This window comes from Lissotriton helveticus, chromosome 6, assembly GCF_964261635.1.
Source record: "Lissotriton helveticus chromosome 6, aLisHel1.1, whole genome shotgun sequence".
NCBI classification, from domain to species: Eukaryota; Metazoa; Chordata; class Amphibia; order Caudata; family Salamandridae; genus Lissotriton; species Lissotriton helveticus.
Genome location: NC_136067.1, coordinates 1,041,923,429 through 1,041,938,648, shown reverse-complemented (window position 1 = coordinate 1,041,938,648; position 15,220 = coordinate 1,041,923,429). Strand labels below are relative to the sequence as shown.

The following is a 15,220-nucleotide window of genomic DNA, read 5'->3' as shown; positions in this document are numbered from 1 at the left end:
TAACAAAAGCACATAATAAAACAAACATATGTATAGATATAGAAACAACTCATGAAATCATTAATTAGATCAATACTCCTACAATCTTTAAAAACCCCACAAATCAATAAAAAATGTAATCAGAAGTCCATCAGACACACAGCGCCTGATTGCGATGTGACTTGGAAAGCCTTGGGCAGCAGGTCGGAGTCTTCCGAGTCACATCATAGGTTTCACTTCCAACCACCGCAATATACAGTACAGACGGTCCAAAATGAAACCGCCCGGTTATTCCGGCTGGATTTCGATGGGCTTAAGAAGCCTGTTGGCCAGTCGGAGGTCTCACCATAATCCCCAAGGACGGTGTTTCAGCTGTCCCGTTTACGATGTCAGTTTCTGACAGTCTTTCCATGTCCGGCTTTCCGACATTATCACCGAGCCATTTATTAATCATACCCTAATATCTCATTGGTAGGAATGCACATGTTTTAAGAGAAAGAAACCTTTTTGTTTGGGTCTTTGAGTTTCAGGAATAACCAGCTGGTTGTACATTAATAAGAAGTTGTCTTTATGATAACATTCTTGTTTCTTCTGGATTTGGTATAAATTGTGCATCTTTTAGGCATATATAAAGTGTATCATGCAAAGTTCTCAGGTGCTTGTGTACTTTAACTACACACACATGCAGATATTTGTGTTTTCCTATAAAACAGTAGCCTCGTATGAGATCAGCTGCAGAGGTTTCTGCAAAGTCATGTGGCATTCAGGCGCTGAGAAATATGGAAGTCATCAGCTGTGCCTCGTAGGGAGACATGACTCCACTTAGCTAGATTCAGGAGAACTGCCAATTAAGGATGTAATTAAACTAAAACAAAAATATAACAGTAATTGGCTTAATTAATCTGCCTCTTAAAACACAAACTCGACAGCACTTGACATACATGCAAGAGTAGAAACTAAAATTTGCTGTAAACATCAGCAGACTTCTTAAATAATTATTTTTATTAATTGTATTTTTAGAACCGTACCTTTTGTCAGGCCTTACTGTGAAGGGGAGACCCCAATTGTTGAAGAAGGAAAAGGACTTTAACTAGCTCTTTAGAACCTCCAGCATATACAGCCCTTTTGAAAACAGGCCTTTTTTCTAATGATCATTTTTAACTTTCAACATTTGACAGACTGTCAGCAGAAGCTGATCCCGCTGCATTTCCTGTTTCCTGCGACCTACAGGTGAGAGAAATAAATAGCCCCTTCCTAGTGTTTTATAGGGCTCTGAAAAGTAGCATCTATTTAAAATAAATACATTTCATGAGCTTAATGAGGCCAATATGATTCGAGAGTTGGTACAGGAGCAGCGGCCGCGAACTGGAGCGGTGCATGCCCTTGAGAACACATTCATTATGCAACAAGGGGGGTAAATTGTGTCACTTGAATTTGTGTGGGACTGTGCAAGTGTGCTTTTAGTGGCCAGTTCAGTCTGAAGCCACTGTAATGAAAAAATGCACCAGTGATCACGAGTATATTTAAGAATACACAACTAAAAACAAGAATTGGCAGCCCTGGAGAAACTTCTCTATTTATGCATTTACTCTTTCTTCGTGTTGCAGCGAACACAACATAGAGCGGCATTCAAACCGAGGGGTCCATATTTTAAATGTCAGATAATGGTGTAATATGAAGTACACCAACCATACCGTAAGCAAAAAAGTATGTTGAGGATAATTATCAAATACCACATGACTCATAAGATGAGGACAATATTTACCGGACAACTGTTTATAAAAATGTCCAACATTACGTGTTTATGGTGAATAACTTAACATTTCCTTGTCTAACAAAATCTAGTTAGCGATGTGGCATAAAAAAACAGATCTGCTGACTTTGAGCTTGGGGGACCTGGTTTGAGTATCGGCTTCGGCTCTCCCAAAAACATGCAGATGGTAACAAATAAATATGAATTCATAACAAATATAATTAAACAATTGTTGAACAGTTACAGGATCTGGTGTTCAAACAGTACAAGAGCAAAAGAAAACAAGCGGGGGAGGTGCACAGAACAGGTGCCCTTGGAACGCGTCTGATGAGCAGCAGGAAACAAAGAAATGTAAATGCCGTGTGTGTTAGCTCAAAAGAGAAAAGTCAGCAAAAAAAAGAGTTCCCACAAGGTATCAATAAATAAAATGAAGAGTAGGTGCGCAAGTAACAGGGGCAGTCCACACAGGAGGTTACAAAAGTCCAAAAGTAGGGACTAAGTGTATTCACCAATCAAAAGCTGATATTAAAAAAGGACAGTTAGAGGAACCAATAAAAAAGATGGGTGATTCTTGAAGCCCATATTCTGGATACAGAATGTCGCAAAGAGACAGCGCATGCACTGCCTAGGTGAGGCCTGAAAAGACTCACCCAAGTCTTATTAGGCCGGGGGGAACCCATTCCTCAGGACCACATTTTTTTTTCAAAAGGGGAGGGGGCGTGCAGCCCGCCCTCCACCAGCCTTTAAAAGACCCTGGAGGCCCATCCCCCAGGGCCACTGCTTAAATGAAATGGAATGGGGCCCGCAACACTTTTGGCCCCGGGGACACCATTCCCCAGGACCGAATACAATATTTAAAGGTGGGTGCCCAACCAGAGCACCCACCATTCACAATGTCGGGGTTCACAGTGGGAGCATCAGAGACCCTGGGACCATAGACTGCTCCAAGCATGGTGAGAGAGCCGGCATTGCTCCCACTTGGAAGAGCCAGCTATTTATGCTGCTCCCTTGGGCAAGAGCAATCTCTTAATCTGTTTCGTGCCCGCATCAGAGAGAGCAGGGAAACAGATCAAAAGTCAGCTCCCACCCGTTGGGAGGAGACCTAGCGTTTGCTCCAGTTTGGCAGGAGTTTTTGCTCCAGCTAGGTGAGAGCAAATGGGTTTCCATGCCCTTGCGGGCAGGGAAACTGCTGTGTCTCTGTGTAGGCTCTCCGGGACATAGCATGTGAGCAAGCCCCTGGGTTAGGGACCTCGGGGACATTAGTGGCTGGGGGGGTCGTATGGCCCTACCTGCCTTTTAATACAAATAGTGTGTATGGGGTCCCTAGGGCCTTTTAAAGCCCCACCTTCTCTTTATTAATGAAATCAGCCCTGGGGAATGGGAACCTCAGGACTTTGGAGGCTCAGGGAGGAAGGCCCCCTCTTCTTTTATGCAAATTTCTGCCTCAAGTGTTGGCTCCACAGGCCTAATAAACAGCTTAAAGAGGGCGGTCACGTGCACCCCCTTATGGTCTATAATGGCTTACTGGAGGGGGGCCCCTGCCACATAAATAAACAATAAAGCTCCAGCGGTAGTCTCATCGGGGGCCTATAATTGAAGAATACAGCCCCAGGCCACCACTTCTTTGTTCCATCCCGCAGGAGTCCAGTGGGATCGCAGCAAAGATTGCTGGTTTCTTTTGGACTTTAGCCCTGGGAAGTTCCCTCTGGGTCCGATCCATGGGGCCTGGGGAGGCAGGGTATCCATACCCTGCCCCTTTATATCAGTTTTTTCTCAACTTCAGGACAGGGGACTACGTCCCCAAGTCCTGGAATGGCTTCAAGAAACATGTTTCCCATGTTGGTGGCAGCCAACTAGAGTGCTTGCTCCCCTGGGAGTCCGTCCAGGTATACAAATATTTTTGACTCTTAATTTCTATCAAGCGAAGATTTAAAAAAATACTGAACGGATTTGCACCAAATCACAAACAGCATCATCTGCAGTCTAAAATCTACCTTTGTGCCAAATTTGCAGTAATTCTGTTCAACAATTTTTGCAGTAGCACTTCTTGAATAAGTCTATTGAAAATGCATAGGGATTTTGCGATTTCGGACTCCCATTATATCTCGGACCACACTTGAATGACCATCCCAAAACTTTCCATGCACAAGCTAGTCAAAAACGAGCACTTTTGTTTTTGTTACAAAGGTTCGTGACGTTTCTTCAAAGAGGGCCAAAGTTACTGGCAACACAAAAAACGTTTTTCCTATGGAAAAGATGACCTAACTAGAACAAGCCAGTGGTGACCGCTACTGGCTAATATTTCAAAGTATTTATATATTTTTCAGGTTATATATACATGTTTGTTAATTTTTTGTTTTAATTTATTTAAGTTCTTTAAATATTGTTTTTATAGTCTATATATGTGTATATGTATATTTAACATACATTTCTTATTTATACTATTTTTAATTATATTAATTATATTATCACTTAGTATTTCAATATAAATAAATTATAACAATGGTATAAATATGATTTTGTATGTATTTTCCTTATTTTTGTCCACATTCTGTTCTGCAATTTATATGACTAGATATATTGGTAGTTTACATACATAGTACATAAAGTAGATATTTTTGTAGATTATATTTTGGACACAACATTCTGGTATCACAAAATTGTTAACCTAGAAATTCTGTCATTCAACCCCTAGCACACTCAAGTGCAGAAGTCTCCACTTCCCTCCAAATATTGGCCATGCATGAGTGGCAGTCCGTTAGTAAGCCAAAGCTGGAGGGTCATGGAATGGACTGCATTTGAAAGTTGACCATCATCCTGTTGCTGTCCCTACCTGCCCTGTTCAACACCCTGGGACCCGCACTCCTGCTTTTTCCCATGCCACAATCTGGGCATTGTCACTAGTTGTGAATATTCTACATTGAAATTTGAAAACATGTATTTAGAAATATGTGCTCAACATTTCAAACTGCCCAGTAGCTGTCCTTTAAGAAAGGCTACATATTCCTCTGCATTTCAGACAGGAGACCTAGCATTTAGGGCCTCATTACAGGTGCCCTGTTATCATATGCAATAATGATCGTGCCAGATAAAATCTGAAGGCAAAGTGTGAATTTATAGGGTATAATGATTTCACTTATCTTGAGTCTTGCCTGCAAAAAATGTGGATTCTGATGTTTATGATACTAACATTTGCATGCCCAGTATTTACCAGTCATTTTCCCCTCTGTAAATGTAAGCAGTTTAACCTGATGAAATTTACCTGGTGAAAAATTGCAAGCCTATGGTGTTAAGTAGCCAGCACTGTACATACCAGAATTTAACAGACCACTGATTATGAGGTTCTTGATTGCTTATATCTTCTTTGGTAATTGGGGAGAAAGGAACAAATGTCATTGGGTTCTTCGAAACACCCAGCCTAGGGGGTCTACTTTTCTTCTGGATAAATGGAGACACAAGCCAGGGGAGAATGAACCACTTGTCCTTTGTAACCAGGGTATTGGTTGTGTTGTGTTGGTTCTGTCATAAAAAACCCTCATATACGTACACAGGCAAATGGCGGTATATCTTGATTCTCTGCCTGAGTGTACTGCTACAGCATCATCATTGGGTTTTTGGTATTATATATGCTGACCTCCACCTGGAGGAAGACCAACTGGTTTGTCAGCAGCGTCCAGCGTCCTCATCATTAGTAATGTGCTAACCCAAACCGTTTTTTGTTTTTGGATCTTGTGGCCTCCTGGAAAAGGGCACCACGTCCCCAAGGCATATTACAGACGTGGGCGCAATGTCAAAGAAGCTGTCAGAAGTCTGGCTGATTTCACGCCACATTGTTGTGGTGCACAATCAGAGATGCACCCCTTCAAATGAGGGAAAGTGAATACCAGGGACCCGACAGGTATCCTCCGGTGGGGGATCGCTTTGCACTTCATTCAGATTCAGGCTGAGTAGCTGCTGTGAAGTGCAGATCTGCAACCTTCAAAGAGTCAGTCTGCTTTTCATGAATAAGCTGCTGAGTGTGCAGGCGGGAGTCAGCGCCTGCACTCTTGACAGTTCATCGACTATAATAGGACTCCGTATTCCAGTCTGCGCAAAGCACCCTCAGTCAAGGTGCACCGTGGCACAGAATGGGACAGTCTGCTCTATTAGTAATACAGTTCTTGATGTGTTCGTTTTACTGCCTTTGTGATATTAAAAATCGTTGCAAAAAACCCCCAAACTACTATTTTTTCTCCATACCAATTTTGTCGGTAAGCCGACCTAGCCTACACTAGCATGTAAATGGATGGTCAAGTCTTTTGAAAGAGCTGTGACACATTAACGGCTGCCCCATAAATAATGTGAACCAATCAATAGAACAAGAACAGAAACCTATTTACGCAACATGGCAGTGCCAAGAAGTAATGTATTACCTGCCTTCATGAATATTCATTGATAGATATCGGCCCTACGCTTTTCGTGGTTAATCTCTTAAACGGTAGAGTAAAATCCTATTGTAGTGGACTCAACAATCTGAAACTGCTTACATAAAAAAATGCGAATATAATTTATTATGCTATTTCAAAATATGTAAATGTGATATTTATTTTGAAAAATGGTATATGAAAACAATAATACAGGTAAGAGGTATTTTTATTTTGTATTTCTAAAAGATAGACCCGGTGTTATGCTATAATTTAAGTAAGAGTCATTCATTTTCTCCACTTACAATCTGTTATACACCTTTCAATAAAGGAACATTTTGAATTTTATTTCTACTAAGGGTGTAAAACATCAGGTCAGGGGCAGGAAGTAAGTGTGTTGGAACAACCTGGGTTATCTGCTGCCAATAAATGCTAACATTTTGTAGCTGAAAACTTGTCCACCATTCATTCATTAACAAACTCGAGGTCACCTCAGCTTTTCCCTAGTGATTTCCCTAGTGAGTTTAAAAAAATCATGTGGAGAAAGAGCATGCTTTTTATATTTTTCATTCCTCCTAATTCAATGATGCTTACAACAAGCATTAACTTTAGATGAAATAACCTAAGTCGAAATTACAAGTGTGGCAGAGCCTGGAAATGTAAGGTCCCACAACTCTGGACCTGAGACAATGGGCCTGGGACAATTGCTGCAAGATAGGGGCAGAGGACAGCAGAATTACCCAGCTCTCACAAGCTCACTGAAGCTGCCAGAGGAAGCATATATTTCTGACTTCAGACCGGCACAAACCTGCCTTGAGCTACCATCCCACGCCTCCAACCCCCATCGCCAACCCCACAGTATGTGATTTTTGCTGAATCGTGTAAAACCCACCAGTGGCAGCTGACACAGCTCGCAGTGGGAGTGAGAGGCGGGACTGGAGGTTGCGGAGGGGGCAGGATTCAAGCAGGAGGTAGCAATTGCATAGTGAAGGAAAAATCAAAATCACTTACTTTGCCGCCACCGGTTCCCACGTCTCTGCTCCTGGTCTCCTGCTTACGACACAGGAACAGGAAGCAGGCAGCCAGACTCCTTCCCCTAAGCCAATCACAACGCTGCTATGCTGGAGGGGTTGGCATGTTCTCCATGCAGGCTGTAAAGCACGTTTCTGCAGCTATTCTTGTGCATCTCCCACCCTCTTAATCCATACTGCTTTACCTTGCCCATGTGCTTTTCTCTCCTTGCGGTCCACATTGCTCTCTCTTGCCCATGTGTTTCTCTCCCCTATGCACTTGTTCTTACCTTGCTCATGTATTTCTCTGCCTCTCCTCCATGCTGCTCTCTCACCCTCATGTTTCTCTCCCCACCCACACTCGACATTGCTCTCTATCACTCGTTATTCTCCCTCATTTGCTTTCTTCCACCCTCTGTGCTGCTTGCCCACCCACCCTCTGTGATGCTTGCCCCTCCACCCTCTGTGTAACTTCCCTACCTGCTTGCTGTGTCGCTTTGGTCCCTATGCTTTCCCCACATGCCTGCCTTCTTGGATCCTGCTGTCAGATGTCTTCCTAAACGACACTTTCATTAAGTAAGTATATTATTTAAGGTTTGGACATTTGAGCTAATGAAACCCTAAATGTTATAGGATGAAAAACAACATAGCCTCCGGCTTAAAAAGCGCTAGTATAACCAAAGACAGCGGAAAATAAAATAAGGACAGGATTTGCAACCCTCGGCTGAGCGCGTACGGAAACTCAAACTTCCCGAGACAAATAAAAAAGTAGTGCGCTGAAACTGACATATATGGCCGATAGTGAAGTGATCCATGCAACAGGGCCAGACTGCAGTGCATGACCAAAACAGCAAAAGGAAGGGCAATTGTAAACCATTAACCAACAAAAACAAAGGAATTTAGAATGGCACCGAAGGAACGAATGAAAACTGATATCTCGAGAGACAGCAAATGCACTGCCTAGGAGAGACCTACAAAGGAACTTGTGTTTACCATTATTAGAAAATCCTTTATATGTTGACCCTTAGCAACGTGCAGCTTTACAAAGAGTGTGTCTCATAAACACTGGCTTCTAAAACTGCCTGATACATATTTGTCTTTTTTTCTAATTAGCAGGACGTAAGAACTCAATTCTGCAGTCACAGAAATAGAGGTTTATCTCCCATGAGGAGAACTAGGGTCCCTATAAAATATTGCCTGGAATTACAAACAGTTTCTGATTGTTGCTCATTAGAAGAGTTCACCTGTCTTTTTGGGATAAAAAAACTGTTAGGTATTTTAGTTACTTGCTGCTCCTAAAGATGTATATTACCTTATGGCTGCTAAAGATGATTATTACCTGAATAACTTTAGTAAAGTAAAGTAAAGTAAAGTCCACATTTGTATCGCGCACAATCACCCGTAAGGGTCTCTAGGCGCTGGGGGCCGTCGGGAAGATTAAGCGAGCTATTGCCCAGAGTCACATGGTGCTGGGCTAACCTGCCGCCGGAGCCGGGGATCGAACCGCGGTCCCCAGATTCCAGCGTCAGTCGCCCTGGCCGCGGCGCCACACCTCTCCCACTTTAAAGGATATTTGCCCCGTACCAAAGCAGCTGCCCATAGGGGTGCCAGGATGTCGACCCGCTGCCTCGTGAATCGACTATTAATTGGCATATAACAGCTTTTACATGAAAACAAATAATCTTAGGGAATTTATTTTGCTTGTAAAAGCAGAAATGTCACCTTGCCAACAGAAGAGGGCTCCGCTAGCTGTATTGTGCATGTGTCAGGTAGGGACTCTTAGATTCTGGCCTCACACAGACACAATACATATCTGTCATGCTGCACCAGCGTCAGGCAGTGCAGCATGTCAGATAATGGAGCTTCATTGCTTTTCAATCAAAATCCTTCTTGCCCTATCAGAAGCTGGAATAGAAAACAAGCATTGGCATAGCCAATAGGTCTCGCTTTTGGGTTGAGTTAGTGAGATATAGTAGTAGAGTTAGGTAGTGTGACAGAGGGTGAGAGTTAGTTAGTGAGATAACGTTTTAGAGTTAGCGATAGAGTTTTGGAGACCTATTTTGTTATTATGAGAGTGAGACAGTTTGTTAGTGAGAGTCTGTGAGTTATTTATTTAGCAATAGAGAGTTTTAGAGTTAGTTATTGAGAGAGAGTGGGTGTGTTAGTTTGTGATATAGTTTGGGAGAGTTATTTGGTTTGAGTGAGTGGGAGATTTAGGCAGTTATTTAAAGTGAGTGTGAGATCTAGTTACTTATTGCGAGAGAGTGGAATATGTAGTTAGTTATAGAGTGCGCTAGTTATTTAATTAGTGATGTAGAGGTTGGTAGAGTTAGTGAGTGAGACTGAGTGGGAGAGTTAGTGAGTGAGACATAGTACTTCACATGTAAAATAATGTGTGTATATAAGTACAGGTTTGATATGGTTTAAAAATAGTCTGCCTCCCGGGTATTTGTTGCTGTGTTTACTTTTAGTAAGTTGCTATACCGTTGTGTATTGTGTCCTGTACTTTTTACACTAAGGCTTCACAAAGGATGTTTGCTGGTGACCTAAAGCAGAACCATCCACCTGCCCACCCCCAACTAACCCTTCTGGTTTATCGCAATGCAAGAAGCAGAAAGATAAAATGGTCGTTTTACCATTTTATGTTTCTCCTTCTCGCACTGCGAGAAAGCAGTGGGGCGACGCTCCTCCGCCTTAATGGAGGAGCCACCCCTGTGGGTAACCCCATACCTAAAATGTCCTTTCTGTGCTCAAGTGATATTATAGAAATCCATTTGTCACAAGAACCCCACAATAACAATGTGGGGCCTTAAGACACATTAACCAGAGTATGTTTTTCTACATAACACATTGACTGAAATATATATTTTTTTGTTGCAGATTTATATAGTAACAAACTCGACCCACCTGTATTGGAGCACTTTACATGAGCACTAGTTACGTTACACAAGGACACATTCATTATTGTGTTGTATTGTCGCATAAAATGTTATTTGTGCGAGTTATGTGAATCATATGCATGTATTACAAAACATTCTTCAAGGCGGTGACATCATTACATAACACAACTAGGGCCACATGTTCTTTAAAAAGACGAAACACAGCGGGACTCTGATCAAAAGCCCCAACTCTGCAGTGCTCTACAGCCAGCCAATCCGGGAGGGTCAAACTACCGCCAGGTTAGGGCACTGCTCTGTTTAGCAGCAGCTGCAAACCGAGACCCGGAAGTGACGAGAGCCACTGCGCTTGGCCTAATCGTGTAGCGCAGCATGCCTGAAGCAACGTTTCACCACTTGAATTGGCGCAAGAGGCACAGATTCAGCTCTCAGACGGCTGGGTCCAGGCTGCCCATGTTCGGTCGACTGCACATGGCCTCTCCACCAGGAAGTGCCATTCCGGATTTATGGAGAACGAAAGAACTCACAAGTTATCTTAAACCGTAATACTGTGCTGGCAGCCCCGAAGAATAGAGTAAGACAAAATGGAGTAAACTGCGCCTATCATCAGCCACGATTCATTTCTCAAACAATGCAACCCCCACTGCCCGCTACGAGTACAAAATAAACTAAATCTTGGGTAACAGGGAGGATCACCTTTGCATTCACTTTGCACGCCCTGTCACTCTACTCACTCGAAGGCGGTAGAAAGTTCAACGCTCTCATTTCCCACCTGAGCCACGAGAGGAAACTTCATACCTAACTTCAGAGGAACCTCATAAAAATGCAGGCGGTCTGCGATCCGGAACTACCGCAAACACCTCTTAATGTAGAGGGCGGCACACACAGTGGTCCCCTGGGATAACAAGCATTGGCCGCACGCGCGCCTCGTGCTTAAAGTAAAAAAAAAGAAACAAGCCCCGGAGTTGTGTGTGTGTGCGCTAGAAGCAGGGGGAGGAGGGGGGCCTGCGTAATTTACAAGCGGGAGTGATAATTGCTACAATATGGCGGCGCTCGCTCCCTCAAGTAAATCGCCTCACATGCAGGCGTTGCCATTGAAGGCAATGGGAAGCGTGAACGTGTTTGGCGGAAAAGCCATGGCGATAGGAAACGGTCTTTTTGCCTATGCAGCGCATGTGCGCTGCATAGGCGAGACCTAAAAATAGGTCGACCGCGTTTTTGTACGAGGTAGCAGTACGGATTTCTCAAGCTGCAACTGTAATACAGCACAGGACAAAGCAAGCTAAATAGAGCTGACTCCAGATTTACAACGATTAGAAGAAGATAGAAAATTATTGTCAACAACTGGGGACCAGACCTCCAAGGGCTAATCTTCCAAAGATAAATGGCATAACAGATCCACTCAGCTCTCTGTCTATACTTGAACAGGCCTTAGTAATTCTTCAAATAAACAATGTGAGGATGTCAGATAACGACTAAGAGTTTCAGCATCATAAAATAAAAACCTGAAAGCAAAATAGGAAACTGCATCTTGCCAAGCGGTTCTTTGACTCTATAAATGTGAAGAACCCCATCATTTTAATATTAGTATGTCTATGTATATGTTTGGCCCTGATGAAGGTGATGTAAATTAAATAGTTCACCGAAACGTACGTAGGCCCTATGCATCTGGGACCCCTGTACTAAGAAACAAAGAAGGAACGAGAACCAAAAGAAGGAGTGATACACAATATACCAAGGGAAATACGTGATAACTCATCTACAAATGAACATGTGGGATTCTCAGTTGCATTGATGTCTTTTGTTGTTTTTTCTTATACTGTGTTACTGGTATGAGTATGTGTGGTATCGGAATGAATGAGGTGGATTGAGTGATATAGAGATTGATAGCACTGTGGAGCTTTTATGTGGGGTTCAAAATCAATTTATCACTGTTAATAATGAGTTTCTAGCACTGAATCAAAACATTTTTTTTAGCTTTATGTCTGAAAATACCAAAAAATGTCAAAAAATGTTTTTTTCACGTCTAAAGTATGAAAATGGAAATAAATGAAAAACTAAAGAATAATATGTCCATGTGAATATTTTCTATCACGGTTGCATCTCTGTGAAATGTTTAGATTAATTCTACTTTGAATGATTAACAGGTCAGATTAGAGGTTTTGTATATGTATTTGTTGCTAACTTCAGAGAAACCCCATAAAAATGCAGAGCGGTCTGCGACCCGGAACTACCGCAAACACCTCTTAATGTAGAGGGCGGCACACACAGTGGTCCCCTGGGATAACAAGCATTGGCCGCACGCACGCCTCGTGCTTAAAGTAAAAAAAAAGAAACAAGCCCTGGAGTTGTGTGTGTGTGCGCTAGAAGCAGGGGGAGGAGGGGGGCCTGCGCAATTTACAAGCGGGAGCGATAATTGCTACAATATGGCGGCGCTCGCTCCCTCAAGTAAATCGCCTCACGTGCAGGCGTTGCCATTGAAGGCAATGGGACGTGTGCACGTGTTTGGCGGAAAAGCCATGGCGATAGGAAACTGTCTTTTTGCCTATGCAGCGCATGCGCGCTGCGTAGGCGAGACATAACAAGAGGTCTACCATTGTATCTATTCTGGCTTCTGATTGGGTGTAAGCTTCTGCCTTTGGTATGCTGCAGATGAACGGGGAGTCAGTAATCATGGGTCTGCCCTGCAGACAAAGAGCATGTACACTCATGTTGGCGACTGCCCCAGATACGTTTTTGTGGCACTATATTAGACGAGGCTGCCATTAGTAAACTGGATATCAAAAATAGCCAAATATTCGCTAATCAGGGCATGTTTGAACTTGTTAAAGACACGTTCTAGAAGTGTTCTACGAGGTCTGGAAGACTGACTGAATTTGAGCTTGCAGCGGGCAATGATTTATTATCAGGGAAATCATCAGTAAACAGTAGTTCAGCAGAGCATAAAACCGGCCCACACAGTGACCTGTCAGACTATCTATTGGGCACTGCCTGGCTGTCCTAGAGGTCAGTCCGACGAGGGTGTAATCGGCCAGGGGGTTGGCAAGGCCCAAGGTCGGGTGTTGGAGAGTTCTTTATGGGCATCGAGGGGCCTCAAATTCCAAAATCCACCAAGCCACTGCCGCATACACTCTATTGGACTCAAACTGATGTTTTTCAACTTTCTCATATTTGAATGTCTTCATTAACTAGAAAAAGAGTAATACAGGAATGATTTCAGATTCACCCTAATAAATGAGATTTTTTTTCAAACAGCTTCAAAGACCCTGATAGACAAGTTCATCTAATAGTAGCAGTTGAGGAAGGACAACTATACCTGTTCAAGAAGCTGCCGTAACCGCTGAAGCTGAGACTCCAGCTGTTTGTTGTGATCTTCCAAGATCTGCATCCGGGCCTCCAGGCGGCCCTTGTGCTGCCTGAGGAGTTTGGCCTCAGCTATGAGCTCGGAGTCCTCAGTGGAGAGCAGCGAGTCCGGCGGGGAAGAGGGGGGATTCATCCCCTTTCTTAGATGCTGCTCCTTCAGCTGGTCATATTCAGCCTGTAAGCTCCTAATTTGAATGAGGAGAGAAGAGGGCGGTGTTGGACATCATATAAAATAAACAGCAGTAAATGCACAATCAGTCTATTTAAGGGGAATGTACTGAAATACTACGTTTCATTTCCTTGCTGCACTTAAATTGCTGTCAACTAGTAGAGGATGTACAATGTGAGGGTAAACCATTTTGTTACACAAGTAGGCAACTGTCAAATTGATTTTGTATGGTTCAAGAGCTGAATGCCAGGTCAGGTCAATATGGCATATTACGCAACACAAAAAGTTTTTGGGATAAACCCGGCATACGTCATCCACTTCCCCAACACTGAGCACAATGATTTCCACTGATTATAAATAGGTACAGCACACATTACTTTAAACATGCTTCCCTTCTATCTTCACGTTTCTATAAGGACATACCTTTACCTGCGTGGTTTTCAAACAGTTAAATGGGGAAGTACCTCTGGATCTCATTCTGTACTTTAAAGGAAATACTCTAGCCCATGTCTGCTCTGCTGCTGCTGCTTCTTGAAATATTTGCCCTCGTTGAAAAAAGTCCAAAGGGCCCTACCCTGCACACGGCCATTTTCTGGCCAGATTCTGAATTTTATCAATAGAATGCGCCATTCTTCAGCCTTTCCTCAGTTACAAGTAAGTGTTTTAAAACTGTCCTGGGTATTCAGCTCCAGTCTCACTGTGCTATATTTACATGTACTGGAAAGGCAGGAAAAGGCCTAGCAATGTGGCAGCACAATAGGAGGAGAAAGCATGCATGGCGAGGGGAAGGCTTCAGGCTTGGTTTTCATCCAGCAAGCACAGTTCTGCGACTAAATAATGTCTGACGACCTTACAGAGATTTAATTAAAAACAGGTTACGGTCAATGAAGCTGAGAAGAGACAGACTTTGGGCTTCCTTATAAAAGTGGCATTTGGTGATTCTCATTTTATTAAAATTGCACACTTATAGGGATAGTTTAATTAATTATTTCACAGAAGGTCATACATCCAACAAGACCTAACCAAGGAAGAATCTGGAAATCTTACAAATGGAGATTTGAGGTGAGGCAGGTTTGAGAACAGACAGTTCTGTTTTGTAATATGTGCCTCTTTGTTTTCATCGGGGATCTAATCCACTGTCTATAACTGAGTTCCATGTTTGACAGCAGTGGTGCATGGCTGGGACATGGGTGGTCCCTAATGGCATAGCTCACCTGCAGAATGTGATAAAAAGTCCCAGAGACACCCACATGTCACAGCTATTCATAGGCTTTACACTGAGTGGGGGCTCCATTAAAGGGGGCGGGGATGCATCTGAAGCTTGAGTTTCACCCCTATGGGTCCACACCAGTTTTGAGCCGAAACTGCGACCTAACAAAGCTGATGATCTAAACCCATTTCAGACTACCACATACCCGCATGTGCACATGCAACTGCCGTTGCGTGATACTGCAGGCCCTGAATTACCTGACTGGCAAGGGGAGGAATGGGTTAAACTATGAACTAGCTGTCAGATGGGGACTTGATAAATGTATATTATTTACAATATGAACCAAACTGATGTTTGAGTGACAGTTCATGCTTAAATGGAGGCATTTTGGTAATGTTGTATCATAATTCCTTACTATGATAATTCATTCCAGGAC

At 43.0% G+C, this 15,220-nt stretch overlaps 1 protein-coding gene across 2 annotated transcripts in view; it reads right to left on the bottom strand.

Moving 5' to 3' along the window:
• The window catches only part of UTRN (utrophin), a 1,532,463-nt gene that overhangs the window by 66,434 nt on the left and 1,450,809 nt on the right, over positions 1-15,220 (bottom strand). For both annotated transcript variants that reach the window (XM_078648677.1, XM_078648678.1), the window contains one exon: positions 13,359-13,590. In XM_078648677.1, the coding sequence (XP_078504803.1) occupies positions 13,359-13,590 (232 nt within the window). The remainder of the gene's footprint in view (positions 1-13,358; positions 13,591-15,220) is intronic.